Genomic DNA, 15,398 nt, shown 5'->3' on the forward strand with positions numbered 1-15,398 from the left:
AAAACTTGCTGTGGAGTAGCAGGGTTAGGTGTTAGGTTTGTAATAATTGTAAGGAGCGCTAGGTGATAGAAGGGTAAAATGATGAGGGAAGCAGTCAGTTCATGGGGAGGAGAAATGTGATGGGGATAGGATGATGAAGAATGTCTTGCTCCAGTGAGACAACATAAAATTTCAAGAAGACCTCTGCTGTGGGCACAGGCTGCCCAGTTATCACAGCTGACAGTACACTAATGTCACTTGACATCAACTGGTTACTCAGGAGCTCATTGTTAGAACAGCTGAGCAAGGGAGTGGGGATGAAGAATTTTCTAGTTATGATGACTGTCTTGAAGACACTCTCAGTCAAAAGGCAAAATATCTCACAGACTTGCTTTGTTACCTCAAGTTGAAAATGAAGAAGTGAAAATAGTGTTTGAATATTAATTTCATTAAAGTAACTAGACTTAAAATTAAATATACAACTTACATTTTTAAAATATCTACTGTATACTTGTGCAGACTGCCAAGGCTGAAGTCAGTTGAAAAAATCTGAGTCCGCTCCACTGTGGCACCAAATGATAATGACAAATACTCTTCTTAACACCGCACCCTAATTCATTTAGGTGTTAAATTGTTGGGACCACTGGAAACCTGTATCACAGTGGCAATTCTCAGGTTACTTTTTTTTCAGACACCATCCCGGAAATTTGTCAAATATGGTAGATATTGGAGATTTTGGGTATTTAATGCTCTGTCTCACCTTCCAGGTTTTGTAAATTGTAAATGCTTTGGAGAAATCTTGTGGTACCTTGAGTGATCCTACAAAATGTACTACATGTACTATGTACTACATACAATATACAATACAATATCCTTTTATTGTCATGTGTACTCCGTTGTAGGAGTACAGTGAAAAACGTTTACAATGTCTGCCTTCTTTTGGCAACATCTTAGGTACATGTACCTAGGTACAGTTCTTGGATACAGCAGAGGAATAAAAGTAGTTGCTTAATTACAGAGTTGAAAATAAGTTTAAGAAAAGGGAAAATATTAAGGGTTAACTTTACAGTGTTCTACAGTAAGGCTTGTTCCCTTACACTGGTCTCTATCCAGGACTTGCTTCCTGCATGCTGCTGCAGGACTGTTTCCCACATGTTGCAGCGGGGCTTCTTCCCCATGCTGCCCTGGGCTCGCCGCCCACACGCTGACCCGGGCTCACCACCCAAGCGCTGTTCCAGGCTCACGGTGTTCTGGGGCTCACAGGGCGTCCCCCAGAGCACAAGGTCACACTGCCCGTGTTGGTTCTGCTGCGGGATCTGACCTAGGCTCTCTTATATCTGTAATGGAACCTGGCCTGTGCCCACTCCGGTTCACTTCGGTACTTCGCCCACTTGCTGTGGTCAGCCATGGGACTTGGCCTGTGCTCTGCCCTGATCTGTCGTGGGACTTGGCCCACACATTCCAGTCTGCCACGGAACCTGGCCTGTGCTCTCTCCCATCTGTCATGGGACCTGGCCGGTGCCCGCTTGGCTCCTCCGTGGGACTCAGCCCGCTCACTCTGGCCTGCTGCAAGACTCGGCCTCACGGTCCTCAAATCAACTCTCTAGGGGTGGAGTGTGGCATATCGGAGTGCGGTGGAGAAAGGGGAAAATCACGAGGAAAGGGGGGAAATAGAGTGGGAAAAAGGCATAGGGACAGGCGAGCAGAGAAGCTCTGAGGAGCTCTGATTGGAGCATCCTTCTCTGCTGCCATCTTGAATCCTGCTTTTATTTTGTCGTAGAAATCTTTGACTTCACCTTACTAGGTTGGTTATATAACTTGAGAGAAATGGTTAGTTTTTCTATACATTTCAAGTTTTTCTTGGTTATTAGGGAATGACAGCATTTCTGTGACTTCTCTAGTTGGTTGTGGGACAATAACAGGATAAATTGTGATACGTAAATAATTTGTTTGAAGAAGAGTTTCTGGCAATTGTTTCTCGAAAAATACTTCACTCAAGCAAAGCTGCCTAGTAAATTAAACTGTCACTTCAAATACAGGAAAGTGGATTTTCATGGTATTGATTTGTGAATAATCGTAATGTCTTAGTCATAGGGCTATTGCCAGAACATTTAAGAACTGATCATTGCGATCCATTGACTACTAGCTGAACACATTATCCTCACTAATGTTGACTATAGGGACTTTGTTGGAATTGAGTATTGCCACGTGGGCATCAATCCTGAGACATGCATTCTTGCAATTTATGTTCCAAAGGCCTTGTTTTAACAGGAGTTGAATGATCCCTGTACATAAATGAGCACTAATGGTTTAGCTGTGGGGCCAGACTGTATTATGAGTGTGATTTCCTGCACTTGGTTCATGTGACCTTAATTTCTCTTAAATTACTGTAAATGAAAATGACCTCATTGCCTAAAATTGGCACTAAATTTTGCATGTGATTCTGGATCAGTTGCCATTCACAGAAGATAGTTCCAAACTTTAACCAAGCTCTGTATGTGGAAGTATTCCCACAGTTGCATTCTTTATAAAGCTTGGCTATAATTTTTAAGCTTATCCTCAGTCCTGGATGGACCAATCCTCAGTCCTGGATGGACCAACCAAAGTAAGTAGTTACTCGAAATCTACTGCAGGCGTGATTGAAGTAGAAAGCCATACACTGTTACAGTTACACATTGTGGACCTGTTACAGATATAGTTTTGGATTCAGTAATGTTGGCTATTCCTTTATCGTCTCCATTCTTTTTAGTTCAGTTGTTCTCTTAAATAGTCTATGATGTGAAGGTGCTGGTGTTGGATTAGGGTGGACAAGGCCAAAGAAAATCACATGACACCAGCTTATGGTCCATCAGGTTAATTTGAAAACAGTAGCTTTCAGAGTGTTGCTCCTTCCTTGGATGTTGGACCAACACGTCTAAAGCTAGCGTTTTCAAATAAACCTGTTGGACCATAACTTGGTGCTCTGTGATTTTTGACCTTATATGGTCTAGTATCTAGTTGTATGATGATGAAACTTGCTAAGAGTGATGTGTGCTTGTTAGATGACTTAAGTACCATGATCTTTGCACTTAACCTGCAGTAACCTTTACCTCAATTTTAGAAAGTCTGTTTTCACTGAGTCTTGCTGGAGTACTGCAGCAGGCCCAGGACAGAAACATTGGCCCCGGAACACAATGGTGTATTGAAATGGCAGGCAACTGACAGCTTAGGTTCATATTTACTGAGAGAATGTAGGTATTCCACAAAGCAGTTGCCCAGTTCATGTTTTGTCTCTCCATATCATGAGCAGCAAGATCAGTCGATTAGATTGAATAACGTGCAGGTAAATTGTTGCTTAGCCTGAAAGTGTGTCTGGGACCTTGGATTGCGAGGAGGAAGGAAGTAAACAGGTGGTTGTTTTGCAGGTGCACAGGAAGGCGTGTGGGGAGGAGTTGGGAGTAGAGGAGGAGTGCACCAGGCTGTCCCAGAGGGTGTTGTCCAGGAGGAAACTGATCCTGTGCATGGCTGACCAGGTCGGGAACGGGAATATGTGTCTGGAATTGGCACCCCAGTAGAGGTGGTGGAAATGGCTGTTTGTGGCCCTTTGGATGCAGAGACTGGCTGGGTGGAAAGTGAGGGCCAGGGCGACCCTGTCGGTGTTGTGGGAGGGAAGAGAAGAGTGAGGGCAGGGAAAAGGTTTGGAAATGGCTGAGGGCACTGTAAACCACGGTGGTGGGTGTTCTTGTTTGAACCAAAAATTAAACATCGCTGATCCCCCACCTCCCTGCAACAGAACAGAATAATGCATTATCCTTTCTTATTGTTGTGGATCACATCTACAACAGTTCACTTATCTGCCTTGACTGTATCCAACCCTCCTCACCACCTAGTTGGAAAGTTTGATTCTAACTGCTGTAAACTCACTAAATCACAATGGTAATTTAATATAATCTGGATGTTGTGATCACGATCTGATATGGCCCAGATGTTGTGATCGCGGTCTGACACGGCCCGGGTGTCGTGATCGCGGCCTGACACGGCCCGGGTGTCATGATCGCGGCCTGACACGGCCCGGGTGTCGTGATCGCGGCCTGACACGGCCCGGGTGTCGTGATCGCGGCCTGACACGGCCCGGGTGTCATGATCGCGGCCTGACACGGCCCGGGTGTCGTGATCGCGGCCTGACACGGCCCGGGTGTCGTGATCGCGGCCTGACACGGCCCGGGTGTCATGATCGCGGCCTGACACGGCCCGGGTGTCGTGATCGCGGCCTGACACGGCCCGGGTGTCGTGGTGCCGGCCTGACACGGCTCAGGTGAGGCTGTGGCTGAGCTGTCAAGGCTGGATCCTTCCATTTTTCCCAGCCCTGAGAAAAACCATTAGGTGAAAAGAGTCCTGCACTCCCCCAAACAACCCTTTCCATAGCTCAGGTTGAGAAATGTGAACTCCCCCTCCGCCCCAATCCCACCTAGACCAGCAGTCCCCTGACCTCCTCACAGCAATGTTCAACTTCTCCCTTCTCTCACTGTGCATTGCTTACTTGAACAGCCGTTGTACTCAACTGAAATCTCTGTTTCTCATTCTCAGATGCTTTCAGACCTGCTGAGCTTCTCCTGCATTCTGTGTTTGTTCAAGACCTCGTCCTGTTTTCCACTAGTTATCAGAAAATATGCCAGAATGGTGAACAACATTTGTTAGATCTTGTTTTTCACTCAGAAGTTTGGCCACTTTTAATCATTCCAGGAACTTTGACATTCTTGGCAATGCTAGAATTCATTACTCATTACTAGTTGCCCTTGAAACAGTGATGGTGAGCCATTCTTTAAAGCCTCTGCAGTCCATATGGTGACGCTAACCGACAGTGGGTGGTTATTCAGTCCTTGAAAATAATTTAATTTCTCACTCATACCATTTTTAAAATACAGAATTTACAATTTTTTTACTGAACATCTGCAAATTTGAATTCTAATCCTCTCATTTCTAGTTAATTCTAATGTGATATTATTCACATGTCTGCTTTGTTAAACTAAGAAATGTGCTGATCGCAAAAGCAGTGATATTTTACTGCAATCTTAAAATTGTTTTCCAGGTAGTCGAAAAGATTTCTGTGCGGAAGCAAATAAAAGGATCATGGCTGTGGTAAATGAAGCAAGAAGCAAGCAGCAGCACAGGAACAACATAAAGTGCCTGTCTGATAACAACTCTGAACAGTCGTTAGTACCTAGTGACAACGGTCAAGCTCCGAAATACACAGATACCTGGATCTATCCCATAATACAAATGAAGCCATTTGAAATTAGGATAGATGAGCAAGTGACTGAAGCATTACTGACTAGAGCTGAGGCGGATTCTAAAATGTGCTTGACTTCAGGGTATTTCAACCTCACTCAAGCATACATGAATCTTATCTTGGGTACCAGTGCGGATTATCAGATACTGCTTGCTTCACCAGAGGTAAATGGCTTCTTCGGTGCTAAGGGTGTAGCAGGAGCCATCCCTTATGCTTATGTTTACATTGCTAGACAGTTTTGCAGGAGAGTGCACCAGAATGGGCTGCAGGATAGAATAAGACTACATGAATACTTCAGGAAAGGCTGGACTTTTCATGCAAAAGGTGAGTGTGTTTTTTTGTAAACATCATACACTTCTTCGAAGCTGGGTTGGTGCTTGTATAGGATAATAAAATGTGAGGCTGGATGAACACAGCAGGCCCAGCAGCATCTCAGGAGCACAAAAGCTGACGTTTCGGGCCTAGACCCTTCATCAGAGAGCAGATGCTCTCTGATGAAGGGTCTAGGCCCGAAACGTCAGCTTTTGTGCTCCTGAGATGCTGCTGGGCCTGCTGTGTTCATCCAGCCTCACATTTTATTATCTTGGATTCTCCAGCATCTGCAGTTCCCATTATCACTGGTGCTTGTATAGGTTTGCTTTGTCAGCCCTCAGATCTGTCATATGAAGACATCCTAGATTTTACAGGAATTCATTTCTACATTGATAAATGTGGGCTGAACTTCCACTGGAGGAATCAAATATTTAACATGTGGTGACCAGTTCAGTAAAGCATTAAAAGAGTGCAGTAATATCATAAGTGTTTTTCGAATGAGTTATTAAATTAGTGACCTTTTCTGGCGATTTTGTAGCAGAGCAGGTAATGCTGTCTATCTCAGCCATCTTCCTTGCATAGTAAGGACTGCATGAAACAGAATTGATAGTATATTTCTGCTGTTCTTCTGATGTGGCTGGTACAGAATGTGTGTGTGTAACTACAGTCATGGAACGCCAAAAATAATCGCCACCTAAAGTGCCTTCAGTCATTTTAACATGTAAACAGCTTCACATTATTCTGAGAAAGTTATTTTAACTAACAGATTTTGCATGGTAATAAAGTGTGAAGCTGGATGAACACAGCAGGCCAAGCAGCATCTCAGGAGCACAAAAGCTGGTGTTTCGGGCCTAGATCCTTCATCAGAGAGGGGGATGGGGTGAGGGTTCTGGAATAAATAGGGAGAGAGGGGGAGGCGGACTGAACATGGAGAGAAAAAAAGATGGGTGGACAGGAGACTATATGTGGGGAGGTAGGGAGGGGATAGGTCAGTCCAGGGAAGACGGACAGGTCAAGGAGGTGGGATGAGGTTAGTAGGTAGGAAATGGAGGTGCGGCTTGGGGTGAGAGGAAGGGATGGGTGAGAGGAAGAACAGGTTAGGGAGGCAGAGACAGGCTGGGCTGGTTTTGGGATGCAGTGGGTGGAGGGGAAGGGCTGGGCTGGTTGTGTGGTGCAGTGGGGGGAGGGGATGAACTGGGCTGGTTTTGGGATGCGGTGGGGGAAGGGGGGATTTTGAAGCTGGTGAAGTCCACATTGATTCCATTTTGCATGGTAACTGTTTAGGTTAAAGTAATGACAGTCAGATTTACATTTTTTCTTGTGCCAGTAGTGTAATGTCACATATTAGTTGATAGAGAGTGGCTTGTGACCACATAATACATGTCACACCTTAAACATGAAACGGTTTCTATGGTGTAACTATACAGTTCCTTGTGAGCTGATTTCAAGGTGGTATTTTTCACAAATGCCCTAAGTGCGACAGTCTTTACAGAGACGGACTTGTTCACGTGGCAGTAACAGCCTGGATGCTAAATGCTACGCTTTTTGATTTCATGGATGGTTTGTGAAAATAGTTTAACAGTCAAGCCAGATTCCACTACCTATAGTTCAGTGACATTTCTCTAAAAAAATCCTGGCACCGATGAGTGTGGGGAAGCTTGAGTATGGGTGAGTAAATAAAGCATGTGATGCCCCTTCTCGGGCCTGACTTGCTTTTTTTGGAATTGCTTTATTTCCAGACTATCTGTAAACACTGACCTCCTGTGTCCGACTCTGGGCCTCTCTGTTAAGTTTCATAATCTGCTATTCAGAATTTGTTTACCTGTGTCGATTGTTGCGACTCCATCTAGAGAGAGGGTGGACAAAAATGTTGACTTCCTTCTCATTCTTTGTCAGTTGGCTTTTCCTTTGGGATGAGACATTTAAAGAGAAGAATGCCTTGTGTCGTTCTAAATGACCAGCAGTTGTCCCGGCTAATGCGCCTGGGATAAAACAAGCAACTGTCATTGTATTAATTCTGAATTCTACAAACTAAAACAAAAATAGAAAATGGTGAAAATACTTAGCAGGTTGGGCAACATCAGTGGAAAGAGAAAGACAGTGTTAATGCTTTGAGAGTTTAACCGGTCATCAGAATTGGAAAACATTAAAAATCTAACGAGTTGAATCTGAAAGGGGAAGGAGAGGGTATAAGAACAGAAGGGAAGGCTTGTGATAGTGTGGAGGGTAAGAGGGATTAACTGCTTAAAATGTTTTATGGTGCAAGGCTATAGGAATAGTAATGAACCAAAGAAAGAAAGAAGAGATATTATCAAGGTGGCCTGAATGTCAGGAAAACTGATCTGAGCACAAATTCGAAGACATAAAAGGGAAATGAGAAAATCAAAACTGTGACCAAAAATAAACCACAACACAAATGGTGGCAGCAATTATGATCTAAACGTGTTGAATGCAACGTTGAGTCAAGAAGGCTTTTGAAAAGGATTTGAAAAATCAGGTAATTTCTTAAACTTACAATATTTGGACAAAGTAACAAACCAAGGACAGAGTGGCAGCAAAATTATGCATCAAAATGACAACATGGCCAAGGTTGCGAATTGAATGGTGGTTTTTCACACAGCATTCCTATTGATAGGATTTTCTCTCCCCCTTATAGACAGTATCTTGTTGCTAGAAGGGAATACACGATACTAAATTGAACAAAGTTCAAGGTCGTGAAAGGTATTGAGTTGTCTAAAGAGTGGACCTGGATGTTGTAGAGGAAATGGCCCCTTTGGGATGCTGAAAGTGAAGAAGGGAGGGTGCGATTAGTATTTTATCATTATGGAAATGAGAGAGATGATTGGAGGTGATCTGTTAAATATGGAGACTTATGCATTGGGAGGTGAGGACAAGGAGAAACCTATTGTCATTCTGGGAAGAGGGGAAAAATGAGAGGAATTTGTGAAAATAAAGTGGACTCATTGGAGGGCCCTGTTTACTATGATGGAGTCGGAGCACTGGGGGCAATCCACTGTTGAAGGAAAGGATGATTTACTGGAAGCACTGGTATGAAAGGCTACGTTGCACAAAACAATGGAGAAATTAGGAGAAGGGTATAGCATCCTTATAGATAGAGTGAGAGGTCATAGTTTTAGGCTAAGGGGTGGCAGATTTAAAACAGATGAAGAGGAATTCACTACCCTAGAATGTGGTGGATGCTGGGGCACTGAATAAATTTAAGGGAAGGAGAGACAGACAGATTCTTAATTAGTAACATGTTAAAGGGTTGTGGGTGGTGGGGGGAGGGGTTGGGGGGGTGCGGGGGGGCGGGGGGGCAGGCAGGAATATTGGTGTTGAGACCGAGATGAGATTAGCATGATCGTATTAAATAGTGGTGCAGGCGCAAGGGGCTGATTTGCCTACTGGAGCTCCTAGCTATTATGTTCTCTGGTTGCCTGTGAGGATTGGTTGCCAATGTCACTATGAGAGTCATTGGGTTGAAAGTAAACATTCATAGCTTATTCTCGGGCATACATTCAAAGAAATCAAGGAAAAGGAGGTGATGGTGATGTAATTAAGAGAAGGGTAGAAAGTGGATCAAAGTCAATTAATTGTTTTCAGTTAGGGCAAAAGCAGGAAACAGCTGCAATGCAGTCGTCAAGTGTAGCACGTCAAAAGTTGTAAGATTGAAGGCCGGAGTATGACTGGAACAAAGAATAACACACAGATCCCAAAAACAGCTGAAAAAAAGTTATGATCCGTGTGGGAATAGATAACAGCATTTTTTTTAAGGAATTGAGTGGAGTTGAAAGAGAGCTTGTTCAGTGTGAGACAGGTGGTCAACTAATTGCACCTCCCTTCAAGGAAGATGCACAGATTTGTCAGACAATCCTGAAGGAAGATGGAGATATACAGATATTGAAAGCCTGTAGCACAAGGAAGAGAGTTAGGACCAGTGATGAGTGTGCCAAAAGAGTCCTAAATGCAGGGGCAAGCGATTAGACTAGAGGAGAAACAACCAAGCTGAGATAGATGACATTGGTTTGGTGGATGAAGAATAGCCTGAAATGATGGATCTGCTGAGACAGTGCTGTTTGTGTAATTTGGGAGGTAGGTAGCAGTTTGAGAGGTTGGAATCCTTCAAAGAAGGACCATCAAAGAAAATGAGGTCATTGAGAGCCCTAGAAGAAAGATTTGATGTTCATTGGTGACAGCGTGGCCCACTTTGACTTAGGAGAAGTATTAACAAGTTGGCCATTCAGGTTCCTCTGGGTAGAGGTCAGTGCATGAGACAGCAGCAACTTGCTTAAGCAAGTTAGAAGCTATGAGGGAACAAAATGCAGCAACCTCAGGGATATTGATTATTGTTACTGACAAGAGCAGTGAAATTGTCTACGAACAGGCTTGTATAACTTTAAAGCATTCTTTAATATCTGCAATCCGGGACCTTTCTCCATCTGTGTAAATTTGTTTGTTTTAAATGTAGCTCTTAATCATAAGCCAATTTCTTATTTTTGCTGAAGAAAAATACCAGACACCTGAATGTTTTGTGAGGGATTAAGACCGTGGAGTAACCTTGTCTTGATGTTATTGAACTGAATCACTGGGTATAAATACCATGTGTGGGTGGAGTTACAATACTCCAGAATAATGTCTCAATAAGATACACTGAAATAGGTGATTCTGGAGACCCATTGATTAGATTGGATTAGATTCCCTACAGTGTGGAAACAGGCCCTTTGGCCCAACAAGTCCACACTGCACTTTGGAGCATCCCACCCAAACCCATCCCCCTATAGCCCACACACCCCTGAACACTATGGGCAATTTAGCATGGTCAATCCACCTAGCCTGCACATCTTTGGACTGTGGGAGGAAACCGGAGCACCCGGAGGAAACCCACACAGACACAGGGAGAATGTGCAGACTCCACACAGACAGTTGCCCGAGGGTGGAATCAAACCCGGGTCCCTGGCGCTGTGAGGCTGCAGTGCTAACCGCTGAGCCTCCGTTGCCGCCCCAATGTCCCATTGAGAATGCAAACTAAAAGTCATAGTTTGCCATGTATAATAGTGATTAGTGTAACAATATGATAGATACCGCTACTTTCAAGTTTAAACCTAAAGAGTGTTCTTGACTTTGCTTTTTCCCCAACCAGTCTGTAAAGAGCCCAACCACCCTGTATGGAATCGCAATGCACGACAAAAGGTGGTAACCAAGCTGGGACACACACCTATAAAACACTAAAATATCTGCTAAACAACTAAAACAAAATTTCTGTCTAAAATTAAAGTATTTTTGCCATTTTGACTGGTTTTGTATCATCGAAATTAGCTTATTAGAAGGGCAGTAGTTGTGATGGATGTAAAAACATGTCACTATTCAAAGTTGGACAATGGCTTTCTTTCTGGTGTCATGGTTAACAACATCCCTCACTAAAATGGAATTATCTGATATTATAGAATCACAGAGTTGCTCAGCACGGGAACAAACCTTTTGGGCTTAATTTTTCCATGCTGACCAGATATCCTAAATTAATCTAGTCCCATTTGCCAGCATTTGGCCCATATATCTCTAAACCCTTTCTATTGATATACCCATCCAGATGCCTTTTAAATTTTATTATTGTACCAGCCTCCTCCACTTCCTTTGGCATCTCGTTCCATACGTGCACCACCCTCTGAGTGAAAAAGTTGCCCCCTTAGGTCCCTTTTAAATCTCTCCCCTCTCACCTTAAACCTATGCCCTCTAGTTTTGGACTCTGCTACACCAGGGAAAAGACCTTGGCTATTCACGCTATCCATGCCCTTTATGATATTATAAACCTCTATAAAGTCACCGCTCAGCCTCTGATGCTTCACTGAAAATGGCCCCAGTCTATTCAGCCCCTCCCTATAACTCAAACCCTCCAACCCTGGCAGCATCCTTGTAAATTTTTTCTGCACCCTTTCAAGTTTTACAATTTTTTTTTCTATAGCAGGGACACCAGAGTTGAACGCAGTCTTCCATTAGTGGCCGAACCAATGACCTGTACATCTGCAATGTGATCTCCCAATTCTGATACTCAGTGCACTGACCAATAAAGGCAAGCGTACCAAACATCAGCTTCATTATCCCATCTACCTGCGAATGCACTTTCAACTTGTACTCAAAGGTCTGTTTGTTCATCAAATTATTTAGCTTATCTCCATGCTGTTTGTGGATTTTCTCTGCACGAAGTGGCTGCTGTGTTCCTTTGTGGAATGTCAGTAACCAATCTTCAAAAATCAGGCATTACCTTGAAACTGTTTGCCTCATCCCAGCTTCAAGGTTTTTTTCCCGCAAAGATCTTGCAATGCCAGGTTTGATTTGGAATCATAGAAAACCTTTACACTTTTTTGGGGTGTGGAAATTTTTAAAAGCTATCTGTCACTGAGGATTCAGGGTAAATTTTATACGCATTCAAGTAGTTATGACCTTAACTGGTTAGAGTTCATTGTTTTAGTCAATGGTTCTCTGTCTGAGACATGACAAGGGTCCGTTATGCTCTTGCAAAGTTTTGTGTTGCCTAACATGACCTTCTTTAAACTCCTAGCTAATTGAATTGATAGGAAGTTGCATGACTAGAAATGTTGGCCAAGTTGTTACCAAGTAATCATGGTAACCCAGAACGAGACCGTGTGTCAAAATCTGAAAAAAACAGATGTTCAAAGTAAACAAAAGGTGAATGGCAGTTTATTAAGGTTTCAGCCTTCTGTTGATAAAGCTGAAAGATCAAGGTGCCAGAGATAATGGAACTGCAGATGCTGGAGAATCTAAGATAACAAAGTGTGAAGCTGGATGAACACAGCAGGCCAAGCAGCAACTCAGGAACACAAAAGCTGATGTTTCGGGCCTAGACCCTTCATCAGAGAGGGGGATGGGGTGAGGGTCCTGGAATAAATAGGGAGAGAGGGGGAGGTGGACCAAAGATGGAGAGAAAAGAAGATAGGTGGAGAGGAGAGTATAGGTGGGGAGGTAGGGAGGGGGTAGGTCAGTCCAGGGAAGACAGACAGGTCAAGGAGGCGGGCTGTGGTTAGTAGGTAGGAAATGGAGGTGCGGCTTGAGGTGGGAGGAAGGGATGGGTGAGAGGAAGAACAGGTTAGGGAGGCGGAGTCTGGCTGGGCTGGTTTTGGGATGCAGTGGGGGAAGGGGAGATTTTGAAGCTTGTGACGTCCACATTGATACCATTGGGCTGCAGGGTTCCCAAGCGGAATATGAGTTGCTGTTCCTGCAACCTTCGGGTGGCATCATTGTGGCACTGCAGGAGGCCCATGATGGACATGTCGTCTAAAGAATGGGAGGGGAAGTTAAAATGGTTTGCGACTGGGAGGTGCAGTTGTTTATTGCGAACCGAGCGGAAGTGTTCTGCGAAGCGGTCCCCAAGCCTCCGCTTGGTTTCCCCAATGTAGAGGAAGCTACACCGGGTACAATGGATACAGTATACCACATTGGCAGATGAGCAGGTGAACCTCTGCTTAATATGGAAAGTCATCTTGGGGCCTGGGATGGGGGTGAGGGAGGAGGTGTAGGGGCAAGTGTAGCACTTCCTGCAGTTGCAGGGGAAGGTGCAGGGTGTGGTGGGTTTGGAGAGCGGTGTGGTGGGGTTGGAGGGCAGTGTGGAGCGAACAAGGGAGTCACGGAGAGAGTGGTCTTTCCGGAAGGCAGACAAGGGTGGGGATGAAAAAGTGTCTTGGGTGGTGGGGTCGGATTGTAGATGGCGGAAGTGTCGGAGGATGATGCGTTGTATTCGGAAGTTGGTGGGCTGGTATCTGAGAACGAGGGGGATCCTCTTGGGGCGGTTGTGGCAGGGGCGGGGTGTGCGGGATGTGTGGCGGGAAATGTGGGAGACGCGGTCAAGGGTGTTCTCGACTACTGCGGGGGGAATGTTGCGGTCCTTGAAGAACTTGGACATCTGGGATGTGCGGGAGTGGAATGCCTCATCGTGGGAGCAGATGCGGCGGAGGTGGAGGAATTGGGAATAGGGGATGGAATTTTTGCAGGAGGGTGGGTGGGAGGAGGTGTATTCTAGGTAGCTGTGGGAGTCGGTGGGCTTGAAATGGACATCAATTTCTAGCTGGTTACCTAAGATGGAGACTGAGAGGTCCAGGAAGGTGAGGGATGTGTTGGAGATGGCCCAGGTGAACTTGAGGTTGGGGTGGAAAGTGTTGGTGAAGTGGATGAACTGTTCGAGCTCCTCTGGGGAGCAAGAGGCGGCGCCGATGCAGTCATCGATGTAACGGAGGAAGAGGTGGGGTTTGGGGCCTGTGTAGGTGCGGAAGAGGGACTCAAGGCGCCATTGAATTTGCACTCTACTCCCGGTCTAGACCAGACATTTTCATAACCAGATCAATTTAGGTAGCAACTAGTGTATTGGGGGATGTAGTAACGACTGGTTTGAAGGTCATCCATGAAATGTAGGAGCTGAAGTAGTCCTCTCAGCCCGTTGAGCCTGTTCCATCATTCAATGAGATTATGTTTGATCTGATTATCCTCAACTCTACTTTCTTGCCTTTTCTCCATTATCCTTGATTTTCTTAGCGATTGAAAATCAGTCTGTGTCAGCTTTTGGTATGATCTACTGTCTACAGCCCTCTACTCTGAAGAATTCCACAGATTTATTACTCTTGGAGAGAAGAAATTCCTCATTTTTTAATACAATCCCTACCGTGTGGGAAAGGCCCTTCGATACAATAGGTCCACACTGACCCACAGAGCATCCCACCCCCCTAATCTACACATCCATGAACACTACGGGCAATTTAAAATGGCCAGTCCTCCGAGCCTATGCATCTTTGGACTGTGGGAGGAAACTGGAGCACCCAGTGGAAACCCACGCAGACACAGGGAGAGCATGTAAACTCCACACAGACAGTCGACCGAGGTTGGAATCAAACCCGGGTCTCTGGCGCTGTGAGATAACAGTGCTAACCACTGAGCCACTGTGCTACCTCATCTTTATCCTAATTGGGTGACTTCATACTGTGAGATGATACCTTTTGCTTCTAGACTTTTCAACCTCTCTGCATCTATGCTGTCAACCCTCCTAAAAATCTTATGTATCAGATTTTGCCTGTTATGCTTCTAAACTTCAATGAATACTGGATAAACATACTCAACCTCTCCTCCAATGCAAATCCTTCCATACCCGGGATCAACCGAGTGAACGTTCTGTGGTCTGCCTGCAGTGCCACTATAGCGTTCCTTGGGCAAGCGGACCAAATCCACTCTGTGTTTTTTGAATAGTCCAATCAGTGCCTTGAAGATTTAGCAAAACTTTCCTCTTTCTTTACTTCATTCCCTCTGAAATAAAGGCTGACATTCCACCATGATTACCTGCTGAACAGTATGCTAGCTTTCTGTGCACAAGGATCCCTCCAGAGTCCTTTTTATAAACGTTTTATTTATTCATGGTACGTGAGCATTGCTGGCGGGACCAACATTTAATGCCCATCCCAAATGCCTTTGAAAATACCTGCTGCAGTCCATTTTGAGTAGTATACCTGTAATTCCATGAGGGAGACATTTCCAAAATTTGACCCAGCGACAGTGAAGGAATGATTATATATTTCCAAGCCAGGATGGTTGAAACATCCAGTTGGTGTCGTTCTCGTGCATCTGCTACTCCTGTCCTTCTGTTGGTAGTGGTCATGGGCTTGGGAAGTGTTGTCTAAGAAGCCTTTGTGAATTGCTGCAGTGAATTTTGCATATGGTACCACACAGCACTGATCCCTATGGCACTCCACTAGTTATTCACTGCCATCCTGAAATTGTATCTCCTTATCCCAACTCTCTCTCTTCTATTGGTTAGCTAATCCTCTATCCATGCCAGTATTCT

General features: G+C 44.7%; 1 protein-coding gene across 4 annotated transcripts in view; it reads left to right on the top strand.

The window, feature by feature from the left end:
• The window catches only part of LOC125463712 (CDP-diacylglycerol--glycerol-3-phosphate 3-phosphatidyltransferase, mitochondrial), a 68,586-nt gene that overhangs the window by 24,835 nt on the left and 28,353 nt on the right, over positions 1-15,398 (top strand). For all 4 annotated transcript variants that reach the window (XM_059653669.1, XM_048555309.2, XM_048555310.2 and 1 more), the window contains one exon: positions 5,048-5,572. In XM_059653669.1, the coding sequence (XP_059509652.1) occupies positions 5,048-5,572 (525 nt within the window). The remainder of the gene's footprint in view (positions 1-5,047; positions 5,573-15,398) is intronic.

This window comes from Stegostoma tigrinum, chromosome 22 (genome assembly GCF_030684315.1).
Source record: "Stegostoma tigrinum isolate sSteTig4 chromosome 22, sSteTig4.hap1, whole genome shotgun sequence".
Classification (NCBI taxonomy): Eukaryota; Metazoa; Chordata; class Chondrichthyes; order Orectolobiformes; family Stegostomatidae; genus Stegostoma; species Stegostoma tigrinum.